This window comes from Pleurodeles waltl, chromosome 5 (genome assembly GCF_031143425.1).
Source record: "Pleurodeles waltl isolate 20211129_DDA chromosome 5, aPleWal1.hap1.20221129, whole genome shotgun sequence".
Taxonomy (NCBI): Eukaryota; Metazoa; Chordata; class Amphibia; order Caudata; family Salamandridae; genus Pleurodeles; species Pleurodeles waltl.
Genome location: NC_090444.1, coordinates 1,370,493,798 through 1,370,513,711, shown reverse-complemented (window position 1 = coordinate 1,370,513,711; position 19,914 = coordinate 1,370,493,798). Strand labels below are relative to the sequence as shown.

Below are 19,914 nucleotides of genomic sequence, written 5' to 3'. Positions count from 1 at the left end.
TGCTCCACACCAGGTTAATCTGGTCTCCAGATGCCATACTTGGTTCCACACCTGAACCGCTGCTCCCAGTTGATGTCCAGCAGGCAATGCAGGCACTGCTCTCCAGATGATGCAGGTAGAAGGTGTGGATCCCTTGTTGGGGTGTCTTTGATGTCCCTGAGACCTCTACCGAGAACAGGGGGCAAGCCAACAAGCCCTTGCAGAGCACACTTCAGAGTGTCACACAGCAGGAACCAGTTTGTCCAGGCCAGCCACGATGCAGGAAGAGTGTGCGGTCCCTTCCTAGGGCAGTAATTGCTACTTGTGCACAACATGTTCTTCTAGCAGTGTGCACCATGTGCCTGCAAGTGTATCTCTACTTTGCTGCAGTGGGGCACTAGAAGTTATGCTGTAATGTGCCTTTGAAGTTGGGGGAGGTTCAAGGGTTCCCCTTTGAACCACAGATGTCTCCTCTAAATGTCAGCCCCATTTGCCATGGGGCTGTGAAATGCAGATCTTAATCTTTAGTGGAGCCATTATCTGGTTCAGCGAGGCCAAGTGTCAGAACCTCTCCCTCCAATCCATCCAGCCAGGCCCACAAATGGCAGGTGTCTTCATTCCAGTTGTGTGCAAAAGTTTTATAGCTGTCGCTGGGGAATGCACAGATGTGATCCTCCATCCTCCAGTGTGGACTCAAGCCTAATTAAAAAGTATACAGAGTAGTGTAGGACAGAGAAATTGACACTTTCTAGAAGTGGCATTTCTCCATGATTGTTGTCAAACCCACCTTTACCATAGAAAGGGGTTTGTCAAGACGAATCCAGTGATAGTAAACAACAAGAGGCTGCTCTGCTTCAATGCACTGTTGCATCTTGAAGTAATTGTAACACTTCTCCCATGTTAACCATGGGGCAGAGCAGCTCTCCTGTGCAGAGAAAATACACATGGGCATTCTTCATTCTCTGGGCATAAATGCCTTGCGCACATGCAAGCCTGTATTGGCAGACTGGACACATGTTTAAAAGCATCAAAGGTGCATGTTCGCCCAGGCCTGATAATTCAGGAAGCTATATGTTTAAAGCACCATAGGTGCTAGTGCCACACGTATGCCTGCGCCACTTCCAAACATATACGGGAAGGTGCACGTGCCCTTTACCCACTGTATTTACAGTTGGAAAGGGTCCATGGCCCTAAGGTCACTAGGTGGGGAACGAGCAAAACCTACCAGAAAAAGCAAAAAAGTTTGGGGAAACACCACCGCAGAGTATCAGGTCTAAGAATGGTCTTATAAAAATTATCTGAAGACTCTCCACTGCCAGAGGTCTTCCTCACTTTTCAGCTACCACTGGAACTAACCCCAGCAAGGAAAGAATAGGGCTGCATGCAGCCGCACCATTTCAGTGCGGAGCTTTGAAGACTTCCCCTCTCCCAGGTTTTCCATGGCTACCAACTTGCCAAATGAGCCACACAATAAATATTGTTGTATTTCGGAAATACACTTGTGTTGAAAAGTAGCTGCTAGTTGCAACCCAAAGTTATAAAAACCAATTAAGTAAAAAAAGAAAGCACTTAATTAGAATTTTATGTCTGAAGCACGATGTTTTTCTCCATACAGCACAAGACAGTAGGTTCTGAAATGACAGCCATCTTTAAACCTACACAAAAAGTAGATTAATTTTGATTGCGGAGCATAGAGCAACAACAAATGACAAGCTCTCATGGTGTATATAGGGTAGTGGGCCACCAAGACTAAACATTGTAGCCCAGGCTCAGTCTGGGGTACAAAAAGGTCCAGGGCACCAAAACAAAATTGGATAAAAGTGTCCCACATTAGTGAATTAGATAGCTAAAAGAAACTGACCCACGTTTTCAAACTGGGGCAGTTTTGAACTTGTAAAAGCACCCTTCATAGTTGTTTTGCAAGGTATTTATGCTTGTTGCAAGTAATGTTTGAGGTACTAGAAGGGAAAGCTACAGTTAACACAAAACAGGCATATAAATAGCCAGAAAACGTCCCACATACTGTGACCTATAAAACCAACCCTTCTGGCTCTGCCAGATTGCACTATGGGCCAGTCGGACACTCTTGTAGTGCCAAGTCCTGGAAACACAGATCTCAACACTTTGAGTTGTGTTCTTTTTGGTCCCTGTGCTCCTCTGTTGTGAACATGACAATTTCAGCACAGACAGAGTCTTCGCACCTCAGTTCATTTTTTATTTATTACTAAACGTTGTCCGAATGTAGTTGGCTGAACTCCCTCACACACTGCTGCCTTTGAGAGTGTCATGCTGTATCAGATCGTGACGTGAGAGAAGTGGAGTGCGCAGATGATGCTCTTCCTGTCCAAGACAGCAGTCGAACATGACCTTTTAACTCAATTTTCTGATTAAAAAATGAACTAATTTTATTTAAGTGCTCATTTTTATATTTCCAGATGTATAACTAGTTGAAAAGAAGTGACTTCCAAGTAGCATATCGAGTGAATTTGTCAGTCGAGTTTCTCCAGCTTTCTCTCTCTTACATTACAATTAATTTAAGGACAGTTTAACCACTGATTTCTATTTTTCTAGTCTGAAAAATGTTAAAGCCTATTTAGTCGCAAAACAGAAAAGCAGTAGAAAACTGCCTAACACAACAGCTGATTTTTAAGACTGGAAAACAGGTCGAAAAATGGCCAACACTAACATAATATTGACATGTTATTTAGCGATGGCATTTCTCACTTGCACGCGTGCTAAGCATTTTAACATTACTAGTTTTCTAAACACACACATAGGCCCTCATTCTGACCCTGGCGGTCGGTGATAAAGCGGCGGCCAAGCCGCCAACAGGCCGGCGGTCTAAAATATGCAATTCTGACCCTGGCGGGAACCGCCAACACAGCCCGCCGTATTAACACTCCGCCCGCCACGGCGGTACAAACAAACAGCGCGGCGGTCCCCGCCAACAGCCAGGCGGCAGACAAAGTACCGCCCACCCTATCACGACCCACCAATCCGCCACCTTTTCCGGGGCGGGAGCACCGCCGATAAGAACACGGCGGAAACAGACTACGAACGGGAAAACGCTCACCTCTACGCACTCCACGCGAGATTCCGGCAGTATGGAACCAGAGTTGCAGGTCATCCCCGCACTCCTATACCTGCTCATATACCAGGAGCACGCCCGGCGGCGCAGAAGACATCGGTGAGTACTGCACCTACGACACAGGGGAGGGAAAAGATTACCGGCACACACCCACCCACCCACACCCACTACAACACACACATCAATGCATTCCCACAGATCACTGTCACAACCCACAAACCACCCCCCTCCGAAATAATGCAAAGACCAAAAGAAGAGATCATAAACTGGCAGATATATTGAAATATGTACACCAGTAATCCCAATAAATAAATAAACTATGTACAAAATATACACAGCTACTAAATGTAGTCCAACCACTGTCCGTGGATCACAGGGGTCCTGTGCAAAGGGGCAAGGCCCAGTCCCACGACAAGAACTCCACGGAGAGAACACTGCAGGGGCATCAGAAAGAAAATAGGACAGGCACCTCAGGGGGAAGGGAAGGGGGGGCACCTCAGCCACTTGAGTACACGACGCCAGATCCACGAGGGGACTCCATGACCACTGGGCCATCCTGGGGAGTGCTAAGCCACAGTCCATACAGTCCATACAGTGGGTGGCCTGCCCACTGGGCCATCCTGGGGAGAGCAAAGCCACAGTCCATACAGTCCATACAGTGGGTGGCCTGCCCACTGGGCCATCCTGGGGAGAGCAAAGCCACAGTCCATACAGTCCATACAGTGGGTGGCCTGCCCACTGGGCCATCCTGGGGAGAGCAAAGCCACAGTCCATACAGTCCATACAGTGGGTGGCCTGCCCACTGGGCCATCCTGGGGAGAGCAAAGCCACAGTCCAAACAGTCCATACAGTGGGTGGCCTGCCCACTGGGCCATCCTGGGGAGAGCAAAGCCACAGTCCATACAGTCCATACAGTGGGTGGCCTGCCCACTGGGCCATCCTGGGGAGAGCAAAGCCACAGTCCAAACAGTCCATACAGTGGGTGGCCTGCCCACTGGGCCATCCTGGGGAGTGCAAAGCCACTGTCCAAACAGTCCATACAGTGGGTGGCCTGCCCACTGGGCCATTCTGGGGAGTGCAAAGCCACTGTCCATACAGTCCATACAGTGGGTGGCCTGCCCACTGGGCCATCCTGGGGAGAGCAAAGCCACTGTCCAAACAGTCCATACAGTGGGTGGCCTGCCCACTGGGCCATCCTGGGGAGAGCAAAGCCACTGTCCAAACAGTCCATACAGTGGGTGGCCTGCCCACTGGGCCATCCTGGGGAGAGCAAAGCCACTGTCCAAACAGTCCATACAGTGGGTGGCCTGCCCACTGGGCCATCCTGGGGAGAGCAAAGCCACAGTCCAAACAGTCCATACAGTGGGTGGCCTGCCCACTGGGCCATCCTGGGGAGAGCAAAGCCACAGTCCATACAGTCCATACAGTGGGTGGCCTGCCCACTGGGCCATCCTGGGGAGAGCAAAGCCACAGTCCAAACAGTCCATACAGTGGGTGGCCTGCCCACTGGGCCATCCTGGGGAGTGCAAAGCCACGGTCCATACAGTCCATAACAGACCCCACTGCCACTGGAGGAGGCAAGTTGGCCAGAGGACATCCTGCAGCCCTGCCCGAGATAGATCCTGCCCTGCCACGTCTGCCAAAGGGCCAGCGGTTCTTGCCTTGAAGGGCCCAGTTCAGCGGTTCTTGAGACGGCGGGGCCCAGTTAAGCGCTCCTTGCCTTGAAGGGCCCAGTTCAGCGGTTCTTGAGACGGCGGGGCCCAGCGGAGCGGTGCTTGAGACGGCGGGGCCCAGTTCAGCGGTTCTGGAGACGGCGGGGCCCAGTTCAGCGCTCCTTGCCTTGAAGGGCCCAGTTCAGCGGTTCTTGAGACGGCGGGGCCCAGCGGAGCGGTGCGTGAGACGGCGGGGCCCAGTTCAGCGGTTCTGGAGACGGCGGGGCCCAGTTCAGCGCTCCTTGCCTTGAAGGGCCCAGTTCAGCGGTTCTTGAGACGGCGGGGCCCAGCGGAGCGGTGCGTGAGACGGCGGGCCCAGTTCAGCGGTTCTGGAGACGGCGGGGCCCAGTTCAGCGCTCCTTGCCTTGAAGGGCCCAGTTCAGCGGTTCTTGAGACGGCGGGGCCCAGCGGAGCGGTGCGTGAGACGGCGGGGCCCAGTTCAGCGGTTCTGGAGACGGCGGGGCCCAGTTCAGCGCTCCTTGCCTTGAAGGGCCCAGTTCAGCGGTTCTTGAGACGGCGGGGCCCAGCGGAGCGGTGCGTGAGACGGCGGGGCCCAGTTCAGCGGTTCTGGAGACGGCGGGGCCCAGTTCAGCGCTCCTTGCCTTGAAGGGCCCAGTTCAGCGGTTCTTGAGACGGCGGGGCCCAGCGGAGCGGTGCGTGAGACGGCGGGGCCCAGTTCAGCGGTTCTGGAGACGGCGGGCCCAGTTCAGCGCTCCTTGCCTTGAAGGGCCCAGTTCAGCGGTTCTTGAGACGGCGGGGCCCAGCGGAGCGGTGCGTGAGACGGCGGGGCCCAGTTCAGCGGTTCTGGAGACGGCGGGGCCCAGTTCAGCGCTCCTTGCCTTGAAGGGCCCAGTTCAGCGGTTCTTGAGACGGCGGCCGGTCTATGGCCAACTGCTCATTGCCTGGTGGTGCCCTCCTGGGCAGCGGGGATGGTGCTCCTTCAATGCCCACCTGGGCTGTGGGTGGTGGGGCCCTCCTGGCCAGCTGGGCTGGGTCCTCCCTGGGCAGCGGCTATGGGGGTGGTGGGCTCTCCCGGGGCAGCTGTGCCGGTTCCTCCCGGGGCAGCGGCTATGGGGGTTGTGGGCTCCTCCTGGGCAGCAGGCCTGCTGCCTGACCTCTCCGACTTGCTGCCCTTGCCCTCCTTAGTCGTGGGCCTGTGGCCCTTTCCTCCCTTTGGAGCTGTGGCTGGTGACTGTCTCTGGGTGGTGTCCGGGGGGGATGTAGAAGGCGGGCTCCTGCGGCGCCCCTTCCGCCTTCTGCTCCTCTTCCCAGGGGGTGGGCTGGCTGTCCCCTTGCTGCTGGGCGAAGATCCAGACATGCGGGCTGGCGGGCTCCAATACCCCTGCACCCTTGTCAAGGGGGCTGCAGGGCTGGTGGTGGCTGAGGTGCTCTTCTTACCCCGACGAGAAGGAGGGGGGGGCTCAGGGTCAGGAAAGAAGTTAGTAGTGGCGAGGAAGAGTTTATTGGGACAATGGAGAGTGGGAGGTACAGTGGGAATGGGAGTGGAGGGAGAGGATGTGGTTGTAGGTGAGTCACGTTTGCTGTCTTTGGGTGCAGGTGCAGGAGGGATAGGCTGTCGTGAGGTGGATGGCTGTTGGGTGGGTGGGTGGCTGCGTTTGTGTGGTGTGGAAGAGGGGGTGACAGACACAGTGGGAGAGGACACAGGGGACATGTAAATGGCAGTGGGGGTGGTGACTGCACGTGTGCGGACTGGAGTGGAGGGTGTGCTGGTGATGGAAACACTGGCTGATGGTGAGGTGAATGGAGGTGTGAGTGTAGACGTCACAGGGAGGGAGGAGGGAGACGAGGAGGTGGGGGTCACAGAGGTGGTAGTGACTGTTGGCATGTCTGCATCGGAATGTTGCGTGTGTGAATGTCTGCGTGATCTGTGGTGCTTATGTTTGGATGAGCTTCTCTTGGGTGTTGAGGTGTGTGCAGGCTGGTCTGATGGTGTGGGTGGGACAGGCAGAGGAACAGGAGACTGGGAGGAGGGAGTTAGTAGAGGGAGGCAGGAGACAGGGACAATGGCTGCCGTCAGTGCTGAGGCCAGGGCCTGGAACGATCGCTGATGGGCAGCCTGACCCGAATGAATGCCCTCCAGGTACGCATTGCTGCGATGAACCTCCCTCTCCACCCCCTGGATGGCATTCAAAAGGGTAGTCTGCCCAACAATGAGCGTTCGGAGGAGGTCAATGACCTCCTCACTGAGGGCAGCGGGGGTAACAGGGGCAGGGCCTGAGGTGCCTGGGGCGAAGGAGATGCCCGGCTTCCTGGCAGAGCGGGCATGGGGCGAACGCTGAGGGGCTGCTGGGAGGGCGGAGATGGTGCTCTGGGTGGCGGCTGTACCTGTAATGGCGGGGGGCACGGATGGTGCCACCCCCGCAAGGGAGCCCCCTTCCGAGGACGTGTCCGTGTCGCTGCAGGGTCCAGTCGTCCCCGTCGTGGAGCTCCCCTCGCCCTCCGTCTCACTGGTCCAGTCTGACTCTGTGGCATGGCCCTCCTGGGCCATGTGAGATGCAGCTCCCTCCTGCCCCGAGGCCACTTCTCCTCCGCCTGATGATGCTGATGCACACAAGCACAGAAAGACAAACAAAAAGGGGGGGGGGAGAGAGAAATAAAGGGATATTGAGTACATGGATCTCCGGTACAGTTAGCGGACATGACAGACACAGATGCCCCCTGCACTAAGTTGCGCACTTGGGGTCCGCTACGCATTCCGTGGAACATGCCCTACACGCCTAGAGTTGACAACTGCACCCATGGATGACACGGCCCAGGGATGGCTGTACTGACAAACTACTGAGGGTGGTGGCTGGGGACACAGGGGCTTACGGGGGTGCCCAGCCTACAGATATCGCCCTGGCCTAGGGGGACCCCCAGCCCTCCTCCCCCACCCAGACACCTCCACTGCGCGACAACAGAGTAGATAATGCTTGTACTCACCCCCTTGTGTCTGCTGTGCTGCCCTCACGCGCCCATCCAAATCAGGGTAGGCCACCGCCAGGATCCGGAACATCAGGGGGCTCAGTTGACGGCAGGCACCCCGCCTACGTTGGGAGGCCATCCCCAGCAGAGACTCGGCGGTCTTCTTGGTCCCGCGGCGGATGTCCTCCCACCTCTTGCGGCAGTGGGTGCCCCGTCGATGGTGGACCCCCAGGGTCCGGACTTCCTTGGCGATGGCACGCCAAATCCCGATCTTCTCATGGGCGCGGACCTATGTGACACGTACAGGGAGGGAGAAATACCACGTTCAAGTTTGTCAGCATTTTCCTTGCCAGTGGCCCAACATGCCCCCCATCCCCGCCAGGCCCCCCGCCATGCCCAACATGCCCCCCATCCCCGCCAGGCCCCCCGCCAGGCCCAACATGCCCCCCATCCCCGCCAGGCCCCCCGCCATGCCCAACATGCCCCCCATCCCCGCCAGGCCCCCCGCCATGCCCAACATGCCCCCCATCCCCGCCAGGCCCCCCGCCAGGCCCAACATGCCCCCCATCCCCGCCAGGCCCCCCGCCAGGCCCAACATGCCCCCCATCCCCGCCAGGCCCCCCGCCAGGCCCAACATGCCCCCCATCCCCGCCAGCCCCCCCGCCATGCCCAACATGCCCCCCATCCCCGCCAGGCCCCCCGCCATGCCCAACATGCCCCCCATCCCCACCAGGCCCCCCGCCATGCCCCCCGCCAGGCCCAACATGCCCCCCATCCCCGCCAGGCCCCCCGCCAGGCCCCCAAGCCAGCCAGTGGCCCCAAATCCAGATTGAATTAAACTCACTTGTTGGTCTGGAGGACCGTAGAGTAGCGCATACTGGGGGAGGACCCCATCCACAAGTTTCTCCAACTCCTCTCCAGTGAAGGCAGGGGCCCTTTCCCCAGGCGCAGCAGCCATTGTCCCTTCCAGACCGAGGTCACAGCAACACATGCAGTATAGGTCCTCTCCTGTGAAAGTTCAAGTCGCAAGTGGATAAGTAGATAGAAAATGGCGGTCACGTCCGCGGCGGTGCGTACCGCGGCGGTGCGTCCCGCCACCGCCGGCGCCCTTCGCCATTGGCTCCTGAAACCCATAGGCTTCAATGTTAACCAATGCGGCTTCGCGCCGCGGTCTTCGCCCGCCGCCCGCCGCGGTGTGCCACGCCAGCGCATTGACCTCACATCCCATTGTCACACTTCACAGGTCAGGCAGCCGCCATTTCCAGGGCCCACATGGCTCAATTTCAACTGCGTCACACAGGCCTAGGCCTTGCATAGCCACTCAGACACGCCATTCACTGCATAGAGAATCGTTTACTGTGCTAGCTGTGAGTACGTACCTGTGGGTTGCTTGACTGTGTGCTCCATGTTGTCCTTCCTAGGCACCGTCCGCTGGGTTGGGCGAGGAGACGGATGAATCCTCCCGTGTACCGACCGCTGGTGGACCTGTCGACAATGGAAGAACGCCACATTATCCTGACCTACCGTCTTAACCGTGCCACTATCCATGAACTGTGTGCCCAGCTGGAGCCCGACCTGATGTCCCCCATCCGCCAACCCACAGGGATTCCCCCTCTGGTGCAGGTCATGTCAGTACTCCATTTCTTGGCAAGTGGGTCATTTCAGACAACAGTGGGAATTGCTTCTGGGATGTCTCAGCCCATGTTTTCGAAGGTGTTATCCAGAGTGTTGTCTGCCCCGATGAAATCCGTGAGGAGCTACATCATTTTCCCTGAGGTGGGCGAATTGGCTACAGTGAAGGGTGATTTCTACGCCCTTGGACATATTCCCAACGTAATTGGTGCCATTGATGGGACCCATGTGGCGTTGGTTCCCCCAAGAGACAGGGAGCAGGTGTACAGGAACAGAAAAAATTACCATTCAATGAACATCCAGGTGGTGTGTTTGGCTGACCAGTACATCTCGCATGTCAATGCCAAATTCCCAGGGTCAGTGCATGACGCCTACATCCTCAGGAATAGCAGCATCCCTTACGTGATGGAACAGCTACAGAGACACCGTGTATGGCTAGTGGGGGACTCTGGGTACCCCAACCTGTCGTGGCTACTGACCCCAGTAAGGAATCCCCGGACCAGGGCAGAGGAACGGTACAATGAGGCCCATGGGCGTACTAGGAGGGTGATCGAACGCACCTTTGGCCTCCTAAAGGCCAGGTTTAGGTGCCTGCATATGACAGGTGGATCCCTAATGTACTCACCTAAGAAGGTGTGTCACATCATCGTGGCCTGCTGCATGCTTCACAACCTGGCTTTGCGCCGCCAGGTGCCTTTCCTGCAGGAGGATGGTCGAGACGGTGGTGTTGTGGCAGCGGTGGAACCTGAGGAGAGTGACGAGGAGGAAGACGACGGGGCTGAAACAGACAACAGGGACAGAATCATTGAACAGTACTTCCAATAGGACACAGGTAACATTTCAAAGATAATTTAGTAACTGTTAACTACTCTCCTGCATCTCTGCTGCCTGTCTATTTGCCCCAGTGTATGATGACTGAGTTTTGGCTTTTCCCTCCCTATTTCAGATCTGGGGTCCCCACTACGAGTCCTGTGCTTCGTTTCCCCATGGACTACAGCTTTGTGGCAGCTGTTTGTTGACTTCACCATGTACAAGGACATATTTGCACTGTCATGTCAATTACAATATATTGAAATCACAGCCAGACTCCAGATAGTTTTGTGCAAAATTGGTGTTTATTTAAGTGGTCAAAATGGGATGGGTGGTTTCAAGTGGGTGGGGGCTATGGTGAAGGAATGTCCATGGCAGAGTCCAGAGTAACAGTCACACAGGTGCATTGTCCAGAGGCCTGTGGAGAGATGGAGCATGGGCAGTTCAAGGATGGACAGGGTGACAATGTGGGACAGTGGGATGACATCAGGTGGTATCCATTGCTGGCGGGGGTCTTGACATCCTACTCTGTCTTGCGAGATCTCAGGGCCCTCTTGCGGGGTGGTTCTTCTCCTGCAGGAGGTGGGGGTCTGGTGGGCTGCTGCTGTGCGGGGGCCTCCTGTCCACTAGCGCCGGCGGAGGTGGTTGGCTGTTCTTGGTCCAGGCTAGTGGCAGGGGCCCTTGAGTTTTGTTGAGTGTCCGCCCTGGTGTTGACGAGGTCCTGCAGCAGCCCTACCATGGTAACCAGGGTGGTGTTGATGGCTCTGATGTCCTCCCTGTACCCCCGATAGTGTTCCTCCTGCAGTACCTGGATCTCCTGGAACCGGGCCAGTACCGTCGCCATCGTCTCCTGGGAGCGGTTGTATGCTCCCATGATGGTGGTGAGGACCTCGTGGAGAGTGGGTTCCCTGGGCCCGTCCCCCCCCTGTCGCACAGCTGCCCTCCGAGTTGCCCTGTTTCCCTGGGCCTCTGCCCCCTGGCCGGTGTGCCCACTACCACTGCCCCCAGGTCCCTGTTGTTGTTGGGGTGGTGGGTTATCCTGGGTGCCCTGTAGTGGTAGACACACCGCAGATTGACGCGCCCTGGAGACAGAGGCATGGGCCCGCTGGGTGGGAGCTGTGCTGGTGTTCCCAGAGGGGTTTGGGGCTGTAGTGGCCTGGGCCTGTGTGAGGGGAACCGACTGTCCAGAGGTCCCCGATGGTCCGGGCTGGTCATCGGTGTCCAGGTCGACAGAGCTGCTGTCATCGCTGACGGCCTCTTGGGTGGGGGGTGTGGAAAATTCTGGCCCCTCCGCCGCGGTGTGTTGACGGTCGGGTCCTGCAGGGGTATAGAGGTATGGTTATAGTTTCAATGTGTGGCATATGGGTGTATCTATGGGTTCTCGTGTCCCCAAGTGCTGGCATTCGTGTGTGGGGGCTTTGGTGAGGGTGGCTTGTGGGGGGGATGTGTATATGCATTGGGCATGCTTTGGTGATGGGTGTCCATGCTTAGTGGACGCATGCAGGCCTAGGTTTTGGGATGTGTGGGTTGTGATGGTGAGACATTGGCGGGGAATAGGTGTGCTGGGGGTGGGGGTGAGGATGGTGGTGGGGGTGAGGATGGTGGTGGGGGTGAGGGTGGGGGTGAGGATGGGGGTGGGGGTGAGGGTGGTGTTCGAGGATGGGGGTGAGGGTTGGGGTATGATTTGGCATGCAGGTGGGGGGGAAGCAGTGGTGAAGCTTCAACTTACCAGTATCCATTCCTCCGCCGACTCCTGCGAGGCCGTCAGGATGCAGGATGTTCAAGACTTCCTCCTCCCATGATGTGAATTGTGGGGGTTGAGGTGGGGGTCCTCCGCCAGTCTTCTGCACGGCGATGTTGTGCCTGGATACCATGGAACGCACCTTCCCCCGTAGGTCGTTCCATCGCTTCCTGATGTCTTCCCGATTTCTGGGGTGCTGTCCCACTGCGTTGACCCTGTCGACAATCCTCTGCCATAGCTCCGTCCTCCGGGCAATGCTGGTGTATTGTATCTGTGTGCCGAACAGCTGGGGCTCTACCCGAACGATTTCCTCCACCATGACCCTGAGTTCTTCGTCTGTGAAGCGGGGTTGTCTTTGGGGTGCCATGGGGTGGTGTGTATGATGTGTGGGGTGGAGTATGTGTAGTTAAGTGTGTTGAGTGTGGTGGTGTGTGTTGTTTTGTGTGTGGATAGTGTGTGGGTGATGGTGTTGAGTGGCTGTGGCTGTTAGTTTGTGGATGCTGGTGTCTCGCTCTGGCCTTCTTTCAGAATTTTTTTGCGTAGGGGTTTGTGGGTGATGTGGGTGGGTGTTTTATATTGTATTGTGTGTGTGGGAGTGGTGTGTGTATGTGTATCAGGTGTGTGGGATTCAAATCGTCCAATGTGGCTGAGTTTTGTTTGTTTGTGTGTATTCTGACCGCGGCGGTGTGTCCCGCCAATGGAATACCGCGTTTGAATGACCGCCGCGTGGATTCGTGGGTCGTAATGGCATGGGCGTATTTCTGTTGGCGTGGCGGTGGAGGTTTGGTCACCTCCACCTTTCCGCCGCCCGCTGGTCTGGCGGTCGGTTGTGGCTGTCGGATTTTCGGAGGTTTGGCTGCTGCAGGTCAGAATGACCGTGGCGGGTTACCGCGACCGCGGCGGGATTATGGAGGATTTCTGACCGGCGGTAGGCGCCTTTTACCGCCGAGGTCAGAATGACCACCATAATCTACTAATTCTGTGGCATGATTGCCAATTTACATGATATGACATAGCTGATGACTTCCTTTGTTGAAGCTGTCAAAAGGCTGCCTCAAAAATCCACAAAACCAACATGATAAATACAATTAATATAAGATGGGCAGCAGTGTGTGTTTAGGTTTGTTATAAAAGTATGATTTGGTTAATTTCTAAAACGCATATCATTTCTAGGTAATTCACAGACTGGTTTATGGTACACCGTCTAAACCACTAAACCAGAAACAAATGTTGCTCTATGTTACAGATGGACACTTCAGACATGAGTTAAATATACTGGATGCTCAATATAAGTATGGCTGTGAATTTTATGGTGCCAAAATTCAGCTCATAATGAATCCTACCACAGAGAAATGTTTCCTGGCCATGTCACAGGTAAGAATCGTCAGTTGTATATTGCAATATTTCATATATGCAATCTTAGTACAAGCCCTGTCTTTTTTGATGCATTTGTACATGCTGTTTGATGCCTGGGCTCCATATATCATTAATGGTAAAATATTACACTGTTAGTATTTCATCCTAACTACATGCATCGTCCACCTCTAATACAAACTGATAATAGACATGTAAATATGTGCTATAATATTATGTGAAACAATCATGGAAAGAACATATATTAACTTTATAGCTGCTAGGTATATACGATTAAATAGTAGACTCACTGCTAAATGCATTGTTGATGACTTGTAAACATGCTTGGGTGAAAATTATTGCAGAAATATGAAAATGGCATAATTCGCCATTATGTATGTACAGTGTCATGTTAAGGGTTTTGGGCCCAGGGCAACGAATGTTTTGAGGGCTCCTGGTCAGAGCAATTTTCAATTGTATCACCCAATTTCTGCTAATTTAACCCCATGATGCCAAAATATATTGAATTATATGTTAAAGTATGAGATAGAGAAATATAGAGAAGTATGAAAAAGCAAAACTTCCCTTTCCCAGTGGTGCCCTGGTAGGTGGAGGCCTTGGTCAATTGCCCACTTTTCCCATGTCTCAAAACTTCTCTGTGTATGTATGCATGTATGTATGTGGTATTTGTATAACATGAAACTAGCTGTACATGGTCAAAAGCAGGTATGTAGTTGTGAGAAAGTAGCCTCTTTCTAACCTTGTTACCCCCACTTTTGGCCTGTTTGTGAGTATATGTCAGGGTGTTTTCACTGTCTCACTGGGATCCTGCTAGCCAGGGCCCAGTGCTCATAGTGAAAACCCTATGTTTTCAGTATGTTTGTTATGTGTCACTGGGACCTTGCTAGTCAGGACCCCAGTGCTCATAAGTTTGTGACCTATATGTATGTGTTCCCTGTGTGATGCCTAACTGTCTCACTGAGGCTCTGCTAACCAGAACCTCAGTGGTTATGCTCTCTCTGTACAAATTGTCACTAACAGGCTAGTGACCAATTTCACCAATCCATATTGGCATACTGGAACACCCTTATAATTCCCTAGTATATGGTACTGAGGTACCCAGGGTATTGGGGTTCCAGGAGATCCCTGTGGGCTGCAGCATTTCTTTTGCCACCCATAGGGAGTTCTGACAATTCTTACACAGGCCTGCCACTGCAGCCTGAGTGAAATAACGTCCACGTTATTTCACAGCCATTTACCACTGCACTTAAGTAACTTATAAGTCACCTATATGTCTAACCTTTACCTGGTAAAGGTTGGGTGCTAAGTTACTTAGTGTGTGGGCACCCTGACACTAGCCAAGGTGCCCCCACATTGTTCAGGGCAAATTCCCCGGACTTTGTGAGTGCGGTGACACCATTACACGCGTGCACTATACATAGGTCACTACCTATGTATAGCTTCACAATGGTAACTCCGAACATGGCCATGTAACATGTCTAAGATCATGGAATGCCATCCTGGCATTGGTGAGACAATTCCATGATCCCCCGAGTCTCTAGCACAGACCCGGGTACTGCCAAACTACCTTTCCTGGGGTTTCACTGCAGCTGCTGCCAACCCCTCAGACAGGTTTCTGCCCTCCTGGGGTCCAGCCAGGCTTGGCCCAGGAAGGCAGAACAAAGGACTTCCTCAGAGAGAGGGTGTTACACCCTCTCCCTTTGGAAAAAGGTGTCAGGGCTGGGGAGGAGTAGCCTCCCCAAGCCTCTTGAAATGCTTTGATGGGCACAGATGGTGCCCATCTCTGCATAAGCCAGTCTACACCGGTTCAGGGATCCCCCAGCCCTGCTCTGGCACGAAACTGGACAAAGGAAAGGGGAGTGACCACTCCCCTGACCTGCACCTCCCCTGGGAGGTGCCCAGAGCTCCTCCAGTGTGCTCCAGACCTTTGCCATCTTGGAAACAGAGGTGCTGCTGGCACACTGGACTGCTCTGAGTGGCCAGGGCCAGCAGGTGATGTCAGAGACTCCTTCTGATAGGCTCTTACCTGTGTTGCTAGCCTATCCTCCTTCCTAAGTAGCCAAACCTCCTTTTCTGGCTATTTAGGGTCTCTGCTTTGGGGAATTCTTTAGATAACGAATGCAAGAGCTCATCAGAGTTCCTCTGCATCTCTCTCTTCACCTTCTGCCAAGGAATCGACTGCTGACCGCGCTGGAAGCCTGCAAAACCGCAACAAAGTAGCAAAGACGACTACTGCAACCTTGTATCGCTGATCCTGCCGCCTTCTTGACTGTTTTCCTGGTGGTGCATGCTGTGGGGGTAGTCTGCCTCCTCTCTGCACTAGAAGCTCCGAAGAAATCTCCCGTGGGTTGACGGAATCCTCCCCCTGCAACCGCAGGCACCAAAGAACTGCATCACTGGTCCTCTGGGTCCCCTCTCAGCACGACGAACATGGTCCCTGGAACTCAGCAACTCTGTCCAAGTGACTCCCACAGTCCAGTGACTCTTCAGTCCAAGTTTGGTGGAGGTAAGTCCTTGCCTCCCCACGCCAGACTGCATTGCTGGGTACCGCGTGATTTGCAGCTGCTCCGGCTCCTGTGCACTCTTGCAGGATTTCCTTTGTGCACAGCCAAGCCTGGGTCCCCGACACTCTAACCTGCAGTGCACGACCTCCTGAGTTGTCCTCCAGCGTCGTGGGACCTTCTTTTGTGACTTCGGGTGAGCTCCGGCCTGTTCCGGCACTTCTGTGGGTGCTGCCTGCTTCTGAGTGGGCTCCTTGTCTTGCTGGGCGCCCCCTCTGTCTCCTCACGCAATTGGCGACATCCTGGTCCCTCCTCGGCCACAGCAGCATCCAAAAACCCTAACCGCGACCCTTGCAGCTAGCAAGGCTTGTTTGCAGTCTTTCTGCACGGAAACACCTCTGCAAGCTTCTTCGCGACGTGGGACATCCATCCTCCAAAGGGGAAGTTTCTAGCCCTCTTCGTTCTTGCAGAATCCACAGCTTCTACCATCCGGTGGCAGCTTCTTTGCACCCACAGCTGGCATTTCCTGGGCATCTGCCCACTCCCGACTTGATCGTGACTCTTGGACTTGGTCCCCTTGTTCCACAGGACCTCCCGTCTGGAAATCCATCGTTGTTGCATTGCTGGTGTTGGTCTTCCTTGCAGAATTCCCCTGTCACGACTTCTGTGCTCTCTGGGGAACTTAGGTGCACTTTGCACCCACTTTTCATGGTCTTGGGGTGGGCTATTTTTCTAACCCTCACTGTTTTCTTACAGTCCCAGCGACCCTCTACAAGCTCACATAGGTTTGGGGTCCATTCGTGGTTCGCATTCCACTTCTAGAGTATATGGTTTGTGTTACCCCTATACCTATGTGCTCCCATTGCATTCTATTGTGACTATACATTGTTTGCACTGTTTTCTATTGCTATTACTGCATATTTTGGTATTGTGTACATATATCTTGTGTATATTTGCTATCCTCATACTGAGGGTACTCACTGAGATACTTTTGGCATATTGTCATAAAAATAAAGTACCTTTATTTTTAGTATATCTGTGTATTGTGTTTTCTTATGATATTGTGCATATGACACCAGTGGTATAGTGGGAGCTTCACTCGTCTCCTAGTTCAGCCTAAGCTGCTCTGCTAAGCTACCATTTTCAATCAGCCTAAGCTGCTATTCACCTCTTCTACACTAATAAGGGATAACTGGACCTGGTGCAGAGTGTAAGTACCCCTTGGTACCACTACAAACCAGGCCAGCCTCCTACAGCAGTCAAAAAGTAATTTGTGGTGTAGCTGGTTTGCGGACTGTTATTGCATCATGATCGAGTGTTATTTTTAAAGAGACATATTAAACTCTTTTGGGATTAAGAGCAGAATTTACCCAAACTGATGGATACAGAAATGTTGTTACAGATCCTAGCTGCATATTTGACTCCAGTCTCAAAGGGTCCTGGCTGTAGGTGTGCTGAGAGCTGCCAAAGATTGTGAGCTTGTCAGCCAGATAGAAGGGGGTGCCGGTGGAACAGAGCTGAATCCTGTTCTGTAGCTGAGCTAGAAAAAAGAGAAATTCCATGTCCGAACATGGCAAAACTACTTGTGTTTGGGCTGCCCATGCCTCATTACACCACAAAACAGAGGTGGACCATTTATTGTGCAGTCTTACCGGGTTGATAGCATCCAGTCAGAAGGATGTATATGCAGTTACCCGTTCTGAGTGGTTGCTGGAAACTGATCAAAAGTGATAACCAGCAGGCTGTGTAGCAATTTTGAACGGTTGAATGGGTCTCTGTTGTTTGAACTTTCTCATTCACTGCTGGCAGCCCATTCAAAGTAGCACTGCACCTGTCCACACATCGTGTCACGGACCACTTCATGGAGGATGGGTGGGATAGTAGTTTTGCATCAATTTGCTGATCACTGTGAGAGACTGCAAGCCTATTTCTTCTCTTTTTCAGGGCACCCTAAGTGGAAGCAGAGGCTAGAAAGGTTGAACTGCCTTAAAATTCAATTCCTCTTAAAGCACACCTAAACAATAACCACAATAATCTGTCCAGCCCTCCTTATAACACTTGAAAAATAATTTTTTTTTCTATTGAAATGTCTACACAGTCCTACTTGGACCTTCATAAAAAATACAAATTTTCTGATGGAAAAGTGCCATGCAATACCTTGTGACTTTGAATACTTCATTGAACAAACTGTTATGGACCTCTTGGTCCGTATTACCACAAATCACCACATTCAGGAAAAATTGCTAGCTCAGAGACTCCATGTACAGTATTTGCCACATGATGAAGGGGTTTTAAAAGTTGTTAAGGGACCTGAACTTGAGTTATAGGCCCGAGCTGAAGGCAAGTGACTATAATGAGGGTGATGGCTTTTAACGACCACTGTAACCTGAGGCAGAAGATCTGTGATGCTATTGAAACATTCCACGCACCGGAGGTAGAATGTTTTAAACTGAAAAGTGAACAACAAACATTGGAATATTGGAGCAAAATGTCTGTACCTGCTATTACTGACCCTGAGCCATTGCATTGCCTTCACTGGATATCTCAACACTCCAAGGTTCTAATGGCTTTGTGAGGAGGAAAGAAGGGCTGGAGCATACCCTTAGGGGGTCTCACACACGGGCCTCTTTGTATGTGGACGATCTCCTTCTTTACATTTTTAACATGACGATGACCCGCACTCCAATCCCTGTCACCCTTTCCAGTTTTGCAGACACCTACAAAGTCAGCAGTTTACCCCCTTTTCTCCAAACAGTCCCCATCCACCATCTACCTTGGCAAGTCACACCTTCACTGGCGCCCTGAAGCAGTTCGATACTTGCCCATCCACCTCTTTAATGCTCCTTCAGATCTCTTTGAGGGGAATCTCCATAAAGCTCTGACAGGCATTCGCTCTCAGGTTACGTTCTGGCAATCTCTCTCTCTTGCTTCTTTTGGCAAGATAGCCCTTGCAAAAATTATCATATTCCCCAGGTTGCTCTATTATTTTGCCTATCTTCCTCTCATCCCCCCATGCTCCTACTTCACGGACCTAGACTCTCTGCTGTTTGCACTGATTTGAGGCTCCAAATGTTGCCATAGGGCCCTCAAGAAATTACAGCTCCCAGCCTGCATGGTGGGCCAGGGCCCCCCTCCTTTGAGGCTTATTTTCTGGCTTGTGGGGAATTATCTCAGTTGTGACACTGCACAACCTTCTCCTCCTAGGGGTACTGCTCCCTTCCCCTTGGTCCCTGCAGGTGACAATGTTGCACACATGCATGCTTCGGGTACATCTTCTCCCTTGTGGCAAACTCTTTTACCCCACTGGTGGGGCTCCCCCATTTCCCAAGTTTCTTTACTAAACTAGTAAACACACATGATGGCATGGACAACACGCTCCCTTAATATAATAGGGGATGTTTACTCCGAATGTCAACTTCTCTCCTTCGACCAACTCACTACCGACTATGCACTCCCCGCAGGTCAGTTTCTGACATATAGGCAACTTTGTAACACTTGCTTCACTCTCTGGGGCGCACTAGACTCTGAGCCAACCACTCATCTGGTTCTACAAACTATCCTCACGATGGGTGCTGCCAGATACCTTATTGCCTGACTCTGTAAAGCCATTTAAGAATTCTTAGTTATCCCTCTTAAAACACTACGCAGAAAGTGGGAGGAAGACTTTAGGAGGGCCTTAAATGACAAGGAGTAGGAATTAGCACTATCATATCTTCAGCAGATCTTGCAAAACTCCAGCTTCAAGAACATCCAGTATTTCATACTACACAGGGCATATCTCACCCTTGCACAGCTGAACCGCCGTTACCCTGAAGCACACACCACCTGCCCCCATTGCCACGCCCCAGATGCAGACTTTAAACATATCCTTTGGGAATGCACAACATTACATGAATATTGGCACTCAATACATAACACACTACTAGAAGTTACAAAGCTTACGGACAGGCAAACGTGGGAAGCATGTGCCTAAGTAATTTTCAAGCGCAGGAAGAGACACTAAGTGCGTACCTGATTTACAGATCTGGCACCTTGTTGCCATACTCACTCTTCACTGGTGCTCTCCGACTCCGCCACCAGTGGAGACACGGCAGGGGGGGTGCTTTGTAAATGAGGCATTGCTGAGGAAGAAGCGCTCTGCTATGAAGAAGC

At 53.0% G+C, this 19,914-nt stretch overlaps 1 protein-coding gene across 1 annotated transcript in view; it reads left to right on the top strand.

Moving 5' to 3' along the window:
- Nucleotides 1–19,914, top strand: part of LOC138296482 (uncharacterized) — a 1,064,486-nt gene that overhangs the window by 573,018 nt on the left and 471,554 nt on the right. The window contains exon 44 of the mRNA XM_069235627.1: nucleotides 13,134–13,261. Coding sequence (XP_069091728.1) covers nucleotides 13,134–13,261 — 128 coding nt within the window. The remainder of the gene's footprint in view (nucleotides 1–13,133; nucleotides 13,262–19,914) is intronic.